This window comes from Catharus ustulatus (genome assembly GCF_009819885.2).
Source record: "Catharus ustulatus isolate bCatUst1 chromosome Z unlocalized genomic scaffold, bCatUst1.pri.v2 scaffold_29_arrow_ctg1, whole genome shotgun sequence".
In the NCBI taxonomy this organism is placed as follows: domain Eukaryota; kingdom Metazoa; phylum Chordata; class Aves; order Passeriformes; family Turdidae; genus Catharus; species Catharus ustulatus.
Genome location: NW_024879446.1, coordinates 3,110,233 through 3,128,287, shown reverse-complemented (window position 1 = coordinate 3,128,287; position 18,055 = coordinate 3,110,233). Strand labels below are relative to the sequence as shown.

The following is an 18,055-nucleotide window of genomic DNA, read 5'->3' as shown; positions in this document are numbered from 1 at the left end:
CTTCTGCATTTTAGTATCTTTGCCAATTTGGAAAGTTTATAGGCAGAGTCAGCCAAAAGGTGATAGCAGAAATTGGGGATTTCTAACTCTGGTTCCAGTATCTCCTGAAAAAACCTAAGTGTGAATGCGTTACTGGATTGTCCTGTAAGTCTGGCAGTGACGTTTCACTTTCTGGGTTAAGACTGGGTGGCAGTTCCTTGAACTGGGAAACAGGGAGTTGGTTTTAGCAGTTGATCATGTGCAGATCTGTTAACAACTGGTCTTGGAAATGCCACACTGTCACTTAAACCTTAAACTGCTCTTCCCAGTGCAGTGGTTTATGAGGAAACCTGAAGCTTCTGATCCTGAAGATGCACCACGTGTGGATCTGAGCAGGGTTTTGGGAACAGGCAGCAGTAGCGTGGGCTCACGGTGAGGACAGCAGCAGGGGGAACTGGTGGCTCTGCTCTTCTCTTATCAGGCCAGCCCCAGAGTGTCCCTGGGTCTTATCAGCCCTGGCAGAGCCGGCTTCTGACGCGTTGAGCCTCTGAAGTCCTGTCATAGGGAGCTCTAGGGCCTGGCCCAGCTGGCTCCTGCTTGCACTTAAAGAGGGGCTGAGAAGCACCTGGTGACATATGGGAACAAGGCAGGGCCGTGGTGACAGACCCCCTGAAAAGAGGCTATGCTGGATCTCATCATCCTCAGCCTTCATTTCTTCATCTGCTTTCTAATCTCCATTGCAATCTGGTGTGGACCAAAGGTAAAGTGCAGCTTTCTGTGGCTCTGCACCCCCTGCAGCCAGAGAGACATGTCCCCCTCTCCCTGCAATTCGTGGTTCCCTTTTCTGTGTTTATAAAGGCCTGTTTAAACCTTATTTTTCTGAGGAATTGAGGTTGTATTGGAAATTTGAAAAGAATTGGAACACAGTAGCTACCCATAAGTAAATGTAATGGGAATGTTGTTTTTGTCATAAAACTGCTTATATACCCTCTTGTGAGAGAGACAGTCTGTTGTATGTTTGAAATATGTAAGAGGAACAAAAGCAGTCACATTTGCCAAACATGTTGGGTTGAATACATCTAAATAATGGTTTTTTTCCTTTGCAGAATATCTGTTTATTAACTTGAATCACTTTTTATTTCTAGCCAAAATATTACGTAGAGAATATTGGATCTGCATGATTCATTTCATACCTGAAATGTACAGTATTTTATATTTGCCATCCTTATATTTGTTTGCACACACATGGGTTTTGTGGGATGAAGTGGTTTAGAAGCAGAGTAAATGAATAGTGATTGAGAGTTTATCTTTCTCAGCTTTAGGTATCAGCTGGTTTTCCTTGTCCTGTTAGTTCTATTATTGAGCACACTAACCGAACATTATTACCAAGCTCTTGTGCTTTTCTTCCTTTGGATGTTGATAGTCTTTCACTGAAACCTTTTCTCCCTCTCCCCACTTGAAATCCAAATGTGAATTGCTTTATAAGTGATCTTTTCATTTTATTTGTATGTGTGTTTTAAGGATGTGGATTTGCACAGCTCAAGAACAGGAGGAGCTGAAACAGAGCCAGATGGTCTTATATTTATTGGCAAAGAAGAGGACATACAGAAGTCCCAAAGAATAACAGCCAAAATCGATGGCAGAGAAATTGTTGTTTTCTACCATGAGGGGAAATTTCATGCTCTGGATTCTCGCTGCTATCGTAAGATACTTGCCTGTGTGATCTCAGTGTTGCTAGAATTGAACATAAAATCAGCTGCATGAATTAATATGATGTTCTGCCATGTTTCAGATGAAGGAGGCCCTTTATGTCGTGGAGAAATAGAGGTATGTAAGCAAAATAAAAATAATGCAGAGTCACAGAGTTGTGTGAAAACTCTAATTGATTTTGTCCTAATGCTTTTATCTGAACATTATATTGAAAAAAAAAAAAGTCATATATATATAACAGCAGACAGCCATAAAACCAAATTACCAAATATACCATTTATCCTAGAAGATGACTTGCTATCTTTTCTTCTTCTCCTTCCTGCAGGATATCGATGGACAGGCGTGTATTGTTTGTCCTTGGCATAAGTTTAAGATTACCTTGGAAACAGGAGAAGGATTGTATGAAGGAATAAATCCTCTGGAACCAACACCAACACCAAAGTGGCAATCAAAAGGAGTGAAACAAAGGATTCATAAGGTCACAATAGACAATGGAAATGTTTATGTGAGTCCTCCAGATTTGTCTGTGAGCTTTGATTCTGATTATTTTGCTGACAAGTACAAAAATGGTGGTGAATTAGTTATGGGAAAACAAAGCCACTCAGAAGCTGCAGAGTAGCTCATGGCCAAACAGCAGAATCTTGGGGAATGCACAAATGAAGAATCTTTTTTGGGAAATGAAAATGTACTGTGCCATCAAGATTGTCTCCAAATTAAATTCTAATGGTAATGTTATGTTAAAGCATTGAAATACATAGAAATGAATAAGAAGCCCTTCATTGTCAGAAATGTGACTTACCTTGTGCTGAGGATTTTTTTGCACTTGCATTTCAAAAAAGACTTAATTTCAGCAGAGTGCCTCACAGTATTTGATATTTTACTAGGGCTATTTTAAATTTTAAGAGGGGATATAGTATACTACGGCTTTTAAAACTACATAGTTTAAGGTAGATAGTCAGGTGTAAAGGTTATCTTTATGTACTTAACAGTTTATATTTCTGATGCCTATGGTAAAAATGACATGGAAATTTTCAACTCTTGAGATATTTGTGTGATCTCTAGGTATTTATTTGGTGCCACAAAGGGAAGCACAGAACTTCACCATTATTTGGTGCACTCTTTTATGCCAATTTGAGCATTACTTCCTTGAGCATATGGAAGTATTTATTACTCTTCTTCTTGCTGAACTCTTTTTGTTAGTTATTTGAATAATGTGGCAAGGATTTGTAATGTATAGTTTGTTCTTCCTGATTCTGTTGGCTAAAGTGGGAGCTGTTTGGTGTGAACTAGTGTGCCTCCTGTGTAGAGGCAAAACCTGTGTTTTTCTCTGTGTGTTCACTGTACCATATCGGATCTGCTCCAAAAACCCCTTCCAAGGAAGTTTCTTCCTGAGTTCTGTACTCCAAGATAGCGGATTCTGCTGTTCAGCATGTGGAGTGTAGAGACACCCTGTGAACACAGAACATCACCGAATCATTGAGGCTGAAAAGCACCTCTTATGACCATGGAGTCCAACTGTTAAATCAGCACTGCCCAGCCCACCAGTAAACCTGTCCCAAACTGCCACATAAACACATATTTTAAATACACCTTCCACATGGCTGCAGTTCTTCAGTGCGGGTTTTTTGTGTATTTTGTTGTTTTTTTGCAAAGTTCATTCATGATCTGGTTCAGTTTGAAATTGCTGCTCTTTATCTGTAAGTTTCTCTTGTGTTTGCAGCTGGCCTTGCTTTTAATATATGTCATGGGTTACTAGGCCAGTGTCAGCACTGTTGTTTGTAGAAATGTGTTTAGAAGTAGTGAGGCAGAGGGAAAAATCAAAGGAATATTTGTGCCACATTGCTCACAATGAAAAAAGCAATAATAATCAATTCATTTCACTACATCTAAATTGAGACAACATCCTAGTTGTGCCTCCTCAACAAGATTTTTTAGTTGTTAGGGGAGAAATGACACCTTGAGAGTGCTATTGAGCTGAACTACCCTAGTTTCACATTTTATAAGAAATACAGCACAGAGATGCTTGTCTTGTCATCTTCTTCTTCCTCCTCCTTCTTTTCCTCTCCCTGACCACTCACCCAGCCAGTGCCCATGATCAGATGTAAATGTCTGTCTTCGATCAGGTGAACCACATCTTGATTGTCTGCTAGAAAATGCTGTTGTGTACTGACTAGTTCTGTGGTTTGTTGGGGCTTTTCTATTACTACTTGTTTGCTTTTAAATGAATATGTCAACTTCTTCTCTTGAAGCCACCGGGTAAATGGTAGGAAGGTGGAGCAGGTGCCTTGGGGGCTTGGGTATTACCAAAGAATTGGAGAATGAAGAATTGCTGCTCTTCCCTCCCTCCCTCCTCACCCAGCTACCTGCACCTGTGATTGAACTTGACCACAGACATTGTGTCCTAGTAAAAGACATGGATTGTACAAAAGGAGAGTATTGCAAGACCTTCAGATACACCTGCACTAACTCATGTAATTGCTGAGACAGTATTTTTATTGACTTTTCCTGAAGTAGTGCATTACTAGAAATTGACTCTTTAAATTAATAGAGATGCAGTTCAGTTTAAGAAAGCACTGACTGGACAATATGCTATTTTCTGTATGCTTAGATAATGATGGAAATAAAAAGTTTTATTTGAAAGCTTCATGGACATCTTCATACTACTGGAAGAGCGCTCAGGGTTTTGCAGAATTGCATTTACTGGCTAAAATTCAGAAAACTGTTTATTCATGGGCTTATGCTTAATCATATTGAATAAATGCAACTGCATGACCAGCTGTAAATAAATTGTTTTTCTTCATTATTTCTTAGGCCCAATACCTGCAAGCTTTTATGGTTGTTTTGTTTTGTTTTTTTTTTTTAATTTTCTTTTACAGGAAAGTTGCATGAATTTAAAATCTAAAAGTTTGTCCATTAGATTTTGGTCCCCTTGATTTTTAACTTAGGCAGCTGTGAACAAAGCAGGGGAGGTTGGTGGGTTGTTAGTTTTTTGTTTTATTTTACCCTTGCTCTTTTCCTTTTTTCATTTTCCTTTCTTTTTCTTTTTTTTTTTTTTTTTTTTTTTTTTTTTTTTGACAGCAAAGAGCAAAGCCTTCAACATGTTAAAGTTGCTACCTTTAAAAAAATACATGGACTATTCTGAGCTTTGAAGTGCTAGACTATGCACCAAATCTGGAAATTTAAATATTTAATGTCCTGTAGTTGAATATTCTTATCTTGCCAGCCCTTTCTAGGTTCCTAGTTATACTGGTAAGAGTGCATGAAGCACAGGGAGGGAGACGAGGAGTGGTTACATCAAGGCAGTGATGCTAAGGAGGCTTTTAAGGCACAATGAAGAGAGGAAGCAATGAGAAGCTGTGGGGGTCAGTGGGTCAGTGGCTGGATAATTACCGTGTTAATGACAGCGATCAACAAGTCATTCCCATAGAGTGTTTTGTTTGTTTGCAGGGAGGGAGGTTTAGTTTAACTTGACAAATGAGCAAATGCCACCTGTTTTTCATCACAGATCAGCCAGGCAGGGACCAGAGAAATACATCCTATGCTTTGGCATGAAAATTTTGTGATGATTCTGCAAGACATTCAGGCTCTATAACGAGCAAGCAGCTTGAAGACAATAAATAATTTACGTTTATGCTGTTATGGAAACATGTGTTTGAGAAAGAGAGGTGAAAACTATGTAGCAGTTTGAAGTGCAGCATGAATCTTGACCTGATGTACCTGCGCTGCGAACTTTGATTAGACAGTGTTGATTGTAAGGCTGGGTGCAGTCCTTTTCCTTCAGTTTGTAGTGCCTTGTTTTGCAATGCTCCCCTGGCTGCACTCAGTGTTGCTTATTAAATTAAGGACCCCTTCAATGTAAAACTTGCTATTAAGCTGGAACTGAGAAGTTCATTATGGAGCATATTGGAGGAGAGCAGTTTGCAGGATGACAGATCACAGGGAGGGAAAAATGTTCGTTCTGTAGGAAAGCGATGTTAAAAACAGTGTTACAGTGTGGAAGCCCTTTTCAATAGCTTTGTGCAGTTCCTAATTTCGTACTTGGAATGCAATCAGTTATGAATTTTGCATCTCTGGTTTCTGAAATGATCAGAAGGATCTCGTGTGCTTCCCTTGCTGGTGGTACACATATGGACTGTGAGAGTCAGTGCTCACTGACCTCCACCACTCTGGCTTGGCAGCTGCTTTCCAAGGGGGAAAGCAGGCGATGGGGAAGGGAAATAACAGCAGTGGAGAGGTATTTCAGCCTCTGTGTGTGTGTGGGGAGGCTGCTCTTTGCTGGCAGAGCCGCGCGAGAGCTGCAGACACAGCAGAGCGGACCCCTGGGGTCTTCCCCACTCTGGCTGCACCTGAAGTGTCTGGGGTCCATGGTTTTCATGGTCCGTGGGCCAGCAAATTCAGTCAGCTCCATCAGGAGGTGAGCAGGCACCATGCTGGGAGAGAAAGGAGGAGTCAGTGAGGCTTAAGGGGGTGTGGTAAATTGGGTCAGCTCTTCAAACTCTTTTCTGCAAACGCTGTTTTTGATGCGGCATTTATTCATGCAAACCCATGGATTTCAATACGTGAATTTTTTAGCTGAATGAAGAATTGAGCACAGTTTTCAGCCTCTGCCATCCGTAAATTATTGAAGTAGACTAAAAATGAAAGTGACAGTTTTGCCTGTAGGTAAAATATTGGAAAATCAGTGCAGATGTCCTAATTAGCCCATTTGTGACTCTTCCTCCATGAGATGAAGACAGTTCCTTGACAAAGGTAGTTGTGATGCTTGAACAGTGGAATTGTTCTCCTGAGAGATGTCAGAGAGGTATGGTTTATTACTTCAAACCGTAGTAGTTAAAAATCCAAGGCTTATAAAAGAAAGACAATTCCAGGAATAATTATTCTACTTGAAAGTAAAAATATGTGTTATCTTGTTAAAAGAAACAAGCAAAAAGTTATAATTCGTATAACTGTTCAAATTACAATTAATTTTTGCTACAGCTCTGAGCTGAGGACCCAGATAGTGCAGAAATTACCAGTAAAGGTGATCCCTCTTTATTAAGACAATCACTGTGGTGGAAAAAGTGGTAAAGTTTTTGCCCCTACCGAAGTAGGTCCGTTGCACCTGAAGATTTTCTGATGTTTTTAATGTATGTGAGTTGTTTAATGAAAGGTATCGCCTCTGTACAAATAGGTCCTTCCTTGATTTCAATTAACATCTAAGATTCACATTCAAGGGAAAGCTATTTTTATTACAGTGTGTGCTGAACATCTCTCTCCCCACCCCTCCCCACCCCAAAAAAAAAAAAAAAAAAAATCACATGTTTGTTTTGGCCCAGAAAAGCACAGAAAAGCAGTGAAATGATGGCCTCCCTTATATTCATTATAAGGCCTTGAGTATTCCTGGCACGGTACTGGCTCAGTACTCAGAAGACCAGCACACTGTCATCTGAATTTGAAAAGCCGTGGATGATAAGGATCAGCAGCACTTCCCTGGAGGCTGTGTCACCTTGCAGCACTGAAAGAGTACCTGAAGCCAGCAATATGTGTGGACATGCAGGTGTTCACACCAATTTTCATTATCAATTTTCTTGCGCTAAGCAGAATGGAGGTTCAATGGTAACTAAATGCATATGCAAGGTCCTGCACCTGGATCAAGGCGAAGCCAGCACAAATACAGGTAGGGCAGAGAATGGGTGGAGGGCAGCCCTGAGGAGTAGGACTCGGGGTGTTGGCAGATGAGAAGCTCCAGATGAGCTGGCAATGAGCTCAGACAACCCAGAAAGCCAAAAATGTCCTGGAGCAGAAAATGCAGTGTGGGAAGCAGGTTGAGGGACCTCTACTCCTCCACTCGGGTGAGACCCTCACTACAGTGCTGCATCCAGCTCTGGCCTACTAGAGAGGGATGGAGGTCTGTTGCAGCAAGTCCAGGGAAGCCTGTGAAAATCTGAGGCTGGAGCACTTCTGCTATGGAGACAGGCTCAGAGAGTTGGGGTTGTTCAGACTGGAGAAGAAAAGGTTCTGCGATGATTTTAGTCCCTTCCAGTCTGTAAAGGTATTACAAGAGAGCTGGAGAGGGACTTTTCACAAGGGCCTAGAGTGACAGGACAAGAGGGAATTGCTTCGAACTGACAGAGGGCAGGTTTAGGTCAGGCATTGGGAAGAGATTCTTCCCTGTGAGAGGGTAGGGCCCAGAGAAGCTATGGCTGCCCTATCCCTGGAAATGTCCAAAGCCAGCATGGATGGGGCTTTGTAGGAGCAGGATGACATCCCTGCCCATGGCAGGGGTGTTGGAATTAGACACCCTTTAAGTGTCCCTTCCGACCCAAACCTTTCTGTGACTTTATGATTTTATGTGATGTGATACTCTGGTTACTTTTTCCATTGTTTTTAATAGCTGATAGCTGTGAATCTGAAGCAGAAATAAATATTTGGAATGTTTCTTAGTTTTGGTATAGAGTATTAATATAGTGCAAATACTCTAAATGAAACAATAAAAATACTAAATGTGGTTTTGGCATTTACCTGAACACTCTCCCCATACTTCCCTACTGTGAAATGAAACAAGAAGGAACCCATAATTTCCCTCAGGCCAAAGAAAATAAATCTTGACTTCTTGTCTTTTGAAGTTCAAATGGGACAAAATCTGAGCTGTTCTAAATTCCCTTCCTGAGATGACAAATGGTGGCTGCCCCTTGCTCAGGACAGCTGTTTTGCTCTCCTGCAACTGTGACATATTTACCTGCTTCTTACCTGTATAAAGCAGCTTGTCAGAAATCTCCTGAGCCCTCCCTGCCCCTGACTCTGCAGAACTTGCCTGGAGCAGGTGTGGCTTGGTCCACTAAGTCTCAGATTTGCTTGACAGCCTGTGTCTAAAGTGTTCCTATTATCAGCAGGTTCAGCTGGAAACACAGGTTTACAGTCTTTGGCCTTGTGGAGTGCACAATAACAAAAGAACAAAGCACCTATAGAGACATTTTATGGGGTTTTATCTGTATTCTGTCCAGAAGTGAGTGTTCCCCAGACTTCCAGGTAATGTACCCTGCAGGCATTCCTGTAAGGGGAAGTGTGTGTGTGTGTGTGTGTGTTCCATTCAGAAGCTGCCTGCAACTTCATGAGACCACTTGGGCCAGTCTCCAACAGCATTTTAGTGCACTTTTGCAGGCCAATGTCCACCAAAACCAAACATCTCAGCTCCCCCATCTCTGGAATGTATCAATTATGCAAGAGCACAGGGAGTTCCTTCTTCCTGTTGCAGTCTTAGGACAAACCACATTGCCCATCACAGATGGTGGGGGAAAGGAAGAAGGAATGTTTTTTGTCACTGTCACACCCTTCCATGTCCCTTCCTATAGCAGTTGCAGGTGAGAAGAATATCAGTTTCTTTAGACAGAGTTGTTCCTGCTGAAATTAAAAAAATATAAATGCAACTTCACATTTACAAACTCCTGGTATTTAAAGTACCTGGATGACTGCTCTGCAATGTCATCTCTACATCTCAGGAGTGATATAAACATTAGTTAAGAATGAATACTGCTAACAAAAATCTCTGTCGAGGTTTTTCACTTACCACCCATTTCTAAGTTTCCTTGCACCCAGGGAAATGGAACAATGGAGGGCAAGCTGCCTGACAACCAGCAGAATTGAGGCCCTTATTTCAAAGGGGAGGAACTGAGTTTCCCAAACAAGCTTCCTTCACTCCTTGTAAGATCTTTTCTACCCCAGCAGTGCTTGACAACTTGCACATCTGAGCTGACTGCAGCTGTGTCCCATCCTGCTGAGTGTGGGGCATGTGTGATACCTGCTGCTGAGATGGGATCTTGGCAAGACACTCTGTGGTACCTGGGAATGCACCCTAGTCACAGATTTATTTTATATAAGATTAAGGAGAGCTATGGTAAATGGTTATGCATATGTATGCAAATTCGACAAGGGTTCTGAGTAAACAAAGCTCTGTCTCCCAGGAGGCAGCGAATGGTGAATTGTCAATGAGATATCTGCAAGATGCCGTCTTCCTTCAGATGTTCATCCTTTTCAGAGCTTGATAATCCAGGTTCCAACAGAAAAAATAGAATTAGAATTAGAATTCGGAGTATATCTCTTGTAAATCAGCCTTCCCCCTGCCTCATGCCACTTTCAAATGGGCAGTTGCCCATAGGCTGCTTCTGCCTTGTTGACCCTGCATTCCTGTTCCGTCTGGGTGGCTGAGGAGTTGCTCGTGGCCAATCTTCTCCTTTTCAAGTGGCTGCTGACCCTTGTCCAGCACAGTGGCCACAATGCAGCCACCAACAGGGACACCTCCAGCAACCCAGCCATCTGAAAGGGGCCAATCCTTCTGAGCCCAGACAGCAGGATGAGGCCTCCTGTTGAAAGCCATGATGGAGTTGATGGAGAAGGTGTGTCCGGACCAGCCAGATGCAGCCTTCCTGTCCCACCAGAGTGGGTGCTCAGAAGTCCCTGGCAGCCTCTTCTCTCCAGCAAATGCTGGCAGGGAAGCTGCTGGAAAAACTTCTCTGCAACCACAGCTTTCTGTGCTGGGGGCTGCTTCACAAGTTTTCAGGCATTTGGACAGAGAGCAAGGCTTTGATGTGTGCAGGTGAAGGTGTTGGTGGTTGAAAACTATGCGGGGAGGTGATGGCTGGCCTCTGCTGTCCATCACCTGAGGAGACCCTCATGGCACTGACAGTTACAAGGAGGAACAAGAGTGCTGTCGTAGCCTGAGGCTTGGGGTCCCAGAAAGCTCAAAGTCAAGAAGACAACAGATGAAGGGCTCTGGGTGGGTTTTTCTTCAGGTGTTCTTGACTTCCAAGAAGATATGCTGCACACACTTGTGGTTTGTAGACTAGTATTTGGAAGACTGAAGCAGAACAGCAAAACAGATGCAGTTACCAGGCAAAATCCTGGATGGATGCACCCCCCTCTCTGCCAGACATCCTCAAAGAAGATGGGGGAGACACAGGGGTGGAATCCAAAAATCAGGTCAGCTTCCCAAATAGTGGAATTAGGTGTCTTGGGCAGTGAGGTGCCTTCTGCTGTGCCTCCTGAAACCAGCCCATTTCTTGAGAATATGGGATTCCTCCTGCAACTGTAATAATACATTGTAATCCAAAATAGGAGTTTTAAAATAATAATAATAATAATAATAATAATAATAATAATAATAATAATAATAATAATAATAATAATAATAAATAATAATAGTAATATAATATAATGCAATTTAGATAATACATAGCATAACATGACATAACATCATATAATAATAATATCCAAAATGGGAGTTTTTCCTCAAGTGTATTAGGACTGTGTTTAATCAAATTCCAAAATTTCCTCTAGTAAAACAGAGCTGCTAACTTTAGAGGGTTTTTGCTCAGGTCTTACTTCATCACAGCTTCAACCAATCTGTTTTGGGGTGGCTGGACTGTGCAAGATGTGAATGATGGAAACCAGCATCTTCTCTGCAGAACTGAGGTGGTGATTTGGCAATTGGTCATTTACACCCCTAGGCTGTCTTCTGCCAAGCACTAATGCCAAACTGCCTGGTTTAGGCACCTCCCACTTTGCTTCCAAGCACCCCTGAGAATGTGGCAGAGTCCCTGGTAGGTGTGGAATGGCAGATGAACCTTTCAGAGGAAAGGAGGTACACTGAGCTCTCTTTGCTTAAAAACAAGTATTGACACCAGTGAATATTGGCTTTCCCTGCCCAGTTACACTGTGGGGTGGTCAGGTTTGCAGGGTCCCTCCAGGAAAAAGAAAATCAAAGACAAGCAAAAAGATTGGAGGCCAGGGAAAATAAGATGGAATGTTGGCCAGGAAAGGAGGAAGAAAGAAGAAGAAGGGGACAGAAAAAATGCAGGGTGATCTATCAGGTCAAGAAGTTTAGTTGTATCCCAGGCTCTGCTGCCTGTCTTTCCCAATTCTAAATGTTGGTCTAAGTCAGAATGACAGGGACCTGTGTCATGGAGTGTTAGGCTGGATATCAGGAAAAGATTTCTCATCCAGGGATTGGTTGAGCACTAGCTAGAACAAACTCCTCAGGGAAGTAGTCATGGCACCAAGCCTGACAGTTCAGGAAGCATTTGGGCATGGTGGGATTCATTAAGGTGTACTGTGCAGGGCCAGGAGCTGGACTTCAAGATCCTCATGGGTCCCTCCCAACTCTTTTTTATGAATCCAATTTGGCCCTAATCACTGGCAAGGGCCAGTGAGGAACAGCACTGCACAGAGTGTGGAAGGAACTCCATGGCCCCCACACCTTCCACCCTGAGTCCTGCTGTGTGGCACAGGGGCCCTGTAACCCTCTGCACATGCAGAGGACTCTACAAGCATCACCCACAGGGAGAAGGTGTTGGAGCTATCCCTAAGCTCCCAAAGCCAGCACTAGCTCTCTTCTGGGCTGTAGTGACCCTGCCCTGGGTGAGCTCCTGACCTCAAAGAGCACTGGGCTGGTGAGAAGCTGGGTCAGGACCCTAAACTTCAACAGAATGGACTTCCAGATGTACAAAGAATTAGTGGGTGAGATATTTTGGGATCTCTCCTTAGGAACAGAGGACCTGATCAGAGCTGGCAGCCCTTTAAAGAGACTTCTATTGGACCAGAAGACCTCTCCTAGTTGATGTGTAAGGAGCCAAGTAACAGGAGAGGAAACCACACAGATAAGCAGGCATATGGTCCTGAAACTGAAGAGTAAGAGGAACACACTGCCAGTGGGAACATAGACTGGTAACCTGGGGAGAGTACAGGGATATTGTTTGGACATGTAAGGATGGGATCAGGAAAGCCAAGGCAAAAATGAAACAGGACTTGGAAAGGGTTATGAAGAACAGCAAGAAGGGATTCTATAAGGACATCAGTTGGGAAAAAAGGCCAAGGAGACAGTGTACCCCCAAAAAGTGAAGAAAGAACTGGTGACAGCAGATAGGGAGAAAGATGACGTACTCAGTGATTTCTTTGCCTCAGAGTTGTGGCCATCGGGTTTCCTGTTTTTTGACTCCTTGAGACTGCAGGTGAGGGTTGGGGAAGTGCAATCACCCCCATTGTCAGTGAAGAGCAGATTCAAGAGCACCTGATGGAACTGAATGGGCACAAGCTTATGGGATCTGGTGAGATGCATTCCAGTGCCCTGAGGAATGATACTGTTGCCAGGACACTCATGATATTTATAAAGTCAGAGCAGTCAGGCAAAGTCTGCAGTGACTGCAAAAAGAAAAACATCATTCCCATTTTTAAACAGATGACAAAGGAAAACCCAGGGGACTATTGACCAGTCTGGTGGCCTTCTGTGATGTAGTGACTGCAATGACTGACGAGGGAACACTGACTGGTGTCATATACCAAAATTTCTGTGAGGCCTTTGACATGGTCCCACATGACAGCCTTGTGTCTAGATTAGGGAGACATGCAACTAAGGTGGACTGCTTGATGGACAAGGAATTGGCTGGGTGAATGCAGACAGGGAGTTGTGGTCAATGGCCCAGTATCCAGGTAGGACAAGTGGTGTTCCTCAGGGCTGTGTCCTGGGGCCTGTGCTCATTGTTGTTCTTATTGATGACACCAGACAGCGGGATTTAGTGGACTCTCAGCACTTTTCCAGATGACACCAAGCTGGTTGGTGCCGCTGACACAACAGAAGGATGGGATCCATCTAGAGGCGCCTGGACACGCTTGAGAAGTGGGCTCATGACAACCTCATGACCTTCAACAGGGCCAGGTCAGAGCAGCCCCAGATGTGAACACAGACCTGGAGAAGAAGCCCTTGGGAGCAGCCCGGTGGTGAAGGATGGATGCTGGCATATGCTGGTGGATGAAAAACTGGACGTGAAAAACCCATTTACAAAGACACCTTTATTTATATCTTTTTATCAGAAGTTATTTCTCACACCACATAGAGAATTATGATGCAGCAAAGGTTCTAAGCAGCCAAACACCTCTGAGAGAACCTTCCTTTCTGGAATAAGTAATATGAGGATGCAGGATAATGCAAGAGGCTATAAGGCTACATTAAGTGAATTTCTCAAAGCAGTAAGGACAACATTCAAATCCATGAACATTCAGTTATCACACACTGTTCATCCTCTCTTCCTGCCTTGATAATTGCTTCTGTATTTACAGGTATGCAGACAGAAAAGGATGCTGAAAACTAGAAAACAGCAGTGAAGTTGTAGCAGAAAGGAAAACAAGAAAATAGGAATCAGGAAAGTAAATTAAAAAGGAAACAGCTGATTGAAAGAGTAACTCTGAACTAGGTCTGTCAATTTTAGTAAATTGAAGGGTTTTCTTAAATATACTTTTAAAATACAAAATGGACATCAGTAGATTTTTAATACCTGTATATTGAAAATTAAATAACAATGTGCTATGTCTTTTGATTCTGGAAAGGTGTAGCTGTATAAAAAGGGTTAGAAGGCAACTTCAGACACGAAACTTTTTCCTATGAAGATCCATTTATGGTTCATTGACACCTTACAATTTTGATAAGTGAATAACTTAACTTACGCATAGAGGCTATTGCAGATATTTGTATATCTAAGTATAATCTTTGTTCTTTAACTTGCTTTTCTTAAAATGGATACTAACTCATTTGTTTTGCTGACATTATTAGATAATTTTCATTTACATTAGCTATTGAATATTTCTTGCACTCCTGCTGTATGTTTTTAGTAAGAAAAAGTAGAAACAGGATTTTAGTAAGAAAAACTAAAAACTTCTGCATTCCTGAAAAAGTGTGTGGGCAGACAAAGGGCTGAGCTTGTGCAGGAGCAGGTTAAGTAGTTTGAAGCACTTCTCTATGTAAAATTCACGTGCTGGGTCACTCAGTCTTAAGAGCTTATCTGGGGGATCATAAGGTGGATTAAAATAGCTCAGAATTTTCAAAACATGCTGAGTGTATGCCATCGCTTCCCTCGCCCCAAATATCAGCAGCATCTCTGGCCAGGGTGGTACTTTTCTGAGTGCCCTGTAGGAGAGGACAGCCAGGTGGCAGAGATTTGTTGAAGGGATTTCATCAGTATGTGTGGCCAAGCAGTTCCAGGGGGATCTTACCCTGCTCTCTGCTGAGGATCATGTGTCACTTCCCCATTCTTTGTGGTGCCTGCTCAATGCCCACCTCTCCCTGCAGCTCAGCTTTAGAGCAAGTCTAAATTCACGAACCTTGGGGAGGGGAACCAGGGCAAGCTAGGGTGGGGGTGATGCTCCTCTGCATGACATAGTAGTCTGTGTCCAGCTTGTGGCAATGGCTTCCTTTTCTAAAACAGCAGAAATAACATATAAACTACTTTTTTCGATCCTTTGACCTTCATTCTAATGCAATTTGTAACTCTTGCTAAACTGCAACATGAGAATTGCAGGGTGCAACTCTGCATCTGCAGTTGGGGATTTTCACCAGTGTGAGTGGGATTTCCTCTTCTGAATGATTTTGTTGATTTCAGCCCTTCACCTCAGAAGCAGGTTGGGGCATTTAGGCACTAGGTGGGTCGCCTTCTCATGGCACAGGACCTTGTTTCTTTCACTGCCAAAGGCAGCAGGCTTGTTGGGCAGTTCTTGGGTGGGGAACCTGTAGCAGCAGATCTGGCTCTTGTTTCCCACATCACATCCTCACAGGCTTAGCAACTTGGCATAGCCTACTAGTTGCTTGCACAGTTCTGTTCTGCCACAAACTAGATTTGGTTTTAAAATTTAAAAGTGACGTTTTTCTTTCTCCTTCTCCTCTCGCAAGATAATTTCCCACCCCCTTCATATTTTTCAGTGTTGCACTGATACCTTTTCCTTGGCCCTAAGATTAAGGCCCAGAACACAGTTAAGGGATAAAGAGTTTTTGATTTGGTATTTAAAAAGAATTTTTAGGGTGTGACACTTGGCCAAGGTGGAATACACTGAAATACACACATACACACACACACACACACACACACGGTGGATCTCATATACAATTTTATAGACCTTGCAAATTAGCATATCTAGAGCATTTGTTGGATGCTTTATTGAGAGGCTGGAATGAGTAGCATGATATTTCCTTATTCTGAAGTATTCCCTGTTAGATGGGCCTAATCCTAGTTTAGAGGATTTGTTTTAGAGAGGACTCAGTTTCTCAAGACAGAGTAGGACTTTCCAGCCTCCAACTGGGATGCCTTTAGGGTGTTTGGTCTTCTGGCCTAACAGAATACCAGGACTATGCTAAGTTATCACATTTAAGGAATTGTAAGTATGCATGCTAAAGGCACCAAGAATACATAAAAGGTACATAAAAAGTACATGAAAGAAAATGCGAAAAAACATCATGGCTTCAGCACTGGTATTACTTGATCTGATACACTAAGACTAGAAAAAAGAATTAGTAAAAATAGATGTTAATAAATGGATGGGATTAGATGAAATTTTTTAGAACAGTCATCAGAAACTGTGGCAAGAAAAAAAAAGGAATTGTGTCTGAGATCTGTGTATCATAGGAGGCCACCAATATGTTCAAGAACTCTTTTAGCAGGGCCTGGGTAATGCCAAAGTGGTGGGAGCACCTGCCACTCCTGGTGAGATGACACAGCCTACGACAGAAAATGAGATCCAGGGATGAGCACAGTCTGTTAGGAAGCTGTTGGAGAGGCTCCGGTGAAGTCCAGCATCACTGGCTTCTGGAGAAAGGGTAGTAAGTATGCCAATAAAAGGGGTCGTGTGGGCATAATAATCCTCTTGCACTTTCAAAAAGCCTTTGAGAAGCTTTTTGCAAAGCTTATTAAACTTTGTAAAGAAAATAAGTTACCGCAAGATTGGATGAGAGGTTGGTTCTGGAGCAGAAATCTGGTATAAGAAGAGGAAGTGAGGGACAGGGCTTAGTGGTCACTCTCCAGGAAGGAGGAGATTTATGCAGTCAGGGGATAATTCAGGTCAGAAGGGACCTCTGGAGGTCATCTAACCCAGCCTCCTCTCCAAGCATGTCTAAAAGACTAAGGTTATGCAAGGACTTCTTCAGTGAAACTTGAATATGTCCAGGGATAGCCATTCCACAACTTGATACAAAAGCCTTAGAATTTGATCCATTTTTCCTTGATGTCTCCATCTGTGACCTCTATAAAGCAGTCAACAGTTGGGCTGAGTGAAACCTGTTGGACTGGAGAGACACGGGGCTCTGGCTGTCAGTGCCTGGGCCATCCCTGAAACAGACTTCAATATGCAGGGTGGGATGGAACTCAGTGGTCCTTAAGGTCCTTTTCAACTCAAACCATTCTGTGATTAATGTGTGGAAATTAAAAAAAAAATAGCTGTCAAATTTGAGCAAGACTACATGATTTTTTTTCTGGCCTGGTTATGCTGCTGGTCCTGAACACTGTCCCTCCATTCATTTCCCACACACAGATGGCTTTTGTTGGTGGGGATGTGGCAGATGGCTACAGCTACAGAGAAGCTCCCTTTTGTCTGCTGGTGCTTTCACTGAGCAGGGGGTCTTGGATGGCAGATCCTGCAGCAGCCGTGTCTAGTCTGGACAAGCACCAATAAAACCAAGCCTATAACAGCATATTTTTTGCAGTGTTGGGAGGAAACAGGTCTATACAACAAAGTGTATTAATGTTATTTGGAAAGATATACTATCTTTGGGAAAAAAAAAAAAAAAAAGACCACCCGGAAATTTACCTTTCCTAGAACAACACATTTTCTCTCGCACCTGAAGCTGACTACACCAGCATCAGCAGCACCTTTGTCCAGTGTGCAGATTCAGCTAATGAGCAGGTTTGGCAACGACTTTAATTTCAAGTACATTAAATCTCCTCACTGTTCTGAAAATATAGGCTGGATACTTCTGAATGGGTCAATGCAAGTAAGGCTACAGCTTCCACAGGGGAAAAATTCTCCTCCTTGACTTGCCTGCACTTATCTCCTTGCACTGGCAAATATCGTTCCCCTTTATCATTAACGACTGTGTATTTGTTTTCAGTACTTTATCACCGGAAAGCTACAACGGAAATGGTTTAAAAAGGAAAAAGTTCCAGCGCAAACTACACAAGACCAAATATGTGATTGTTCCCTGGACTCTGTCAAAGACTTCCTTTTCTGCAGTTTAGTCTTTGTTTGCAGCAGCAGTGGCAAATGCCTGCTGGCTGAAAGGTTTGCTGATCGCAGGGTATTCAACTTTACCATTGCCGAACAGAGAACAGTCAAGCAATCCCCTGTAATCCTCTCAGTTAAACAACCTTTTACGGCTTTCTCTTGCAGTGCCCATGTAACTTGCAGAATGCATCTAGGGTAGGGGTGCCAAGAAACTTCTCTATCCGTGCTATTTATTATCCTGCCAAAGTGAACTAATTTCCTTTCCTGTTTTATTTGTTTGTTTATTTGAAATGTATTGCACAATTCCTGAGCAATGCAAGCAAAAATGGAGTTATGGACCTACTTTGACAGGAGA

The 18,055-nt window shown here is 42.7% G+C and overlaps 1 protein-coding gene across 2 annotated transcripts; it reads left to right on the top strand.

Annotated features, from left to right (window-relative positions):
* Nucleotides 1-532: 532 nt before the first annotated feature.
* On the top strand, nt 533-6,847 carry RFESD (Rieske Fe-S domain containing). 2 transcript variants are annotated; one of them, XM_033086636.1, is made up of 5 exons: nt 533-739; nt 1,501-1,681; nt 1,772-1,806; nt 2,015-2,194; nt 4,768-6,847. In XM_033086636.1, exons 1-5 carry the CDS (start codon nt 662-664, stop codon nt 4,792-4,794), a joined length of 501 nt encoding a protein of 166 aa, XP_032942527.1. In that variant the 5' UTR covers nt 533-661; the 3' UTR covers nt 4,795-6,847. The 2 variants fall into 2 exon arrangements, with proteins under 2 accessions (XP_032942527.1, XP_032942526.1); XM_033086635.1 differs by lacking the exon at nt 4,768-6,847 and having other exon boundaries at nt 2,015-3,303.
* The last annotated feature ends 11,208 nt before the right edge of the window (nt 6,848-18,055 follow it).

What these genes read in the sequence shown, in the direction of transcription:
- RFESD (XM_033086635.1), top strand. Translation starts at nt 662, where the DNA reads ATGCTGGATCTCATCATCCTCAGCCTTCATTTCTTCATCTGCTTTCTA. An exon ending in CAATCTGGTGTGGACCAAAG is followed by an intron (nt 740 to 1,500) that starts GTAAAGTGCAGC and finishes GTGTGTTTTAAG; the next exon opens with GATGTGGATTTGCACAGCTC. An exon ending in TATGTCGTGGAGAAATAGAG is followed by an intron (nt 1,807 to 2,014) that starts GTATGTAAGCAA and finishes TCCTTCCTGCAG; the next exon opens with GATATCGATGGACAGGCGTG.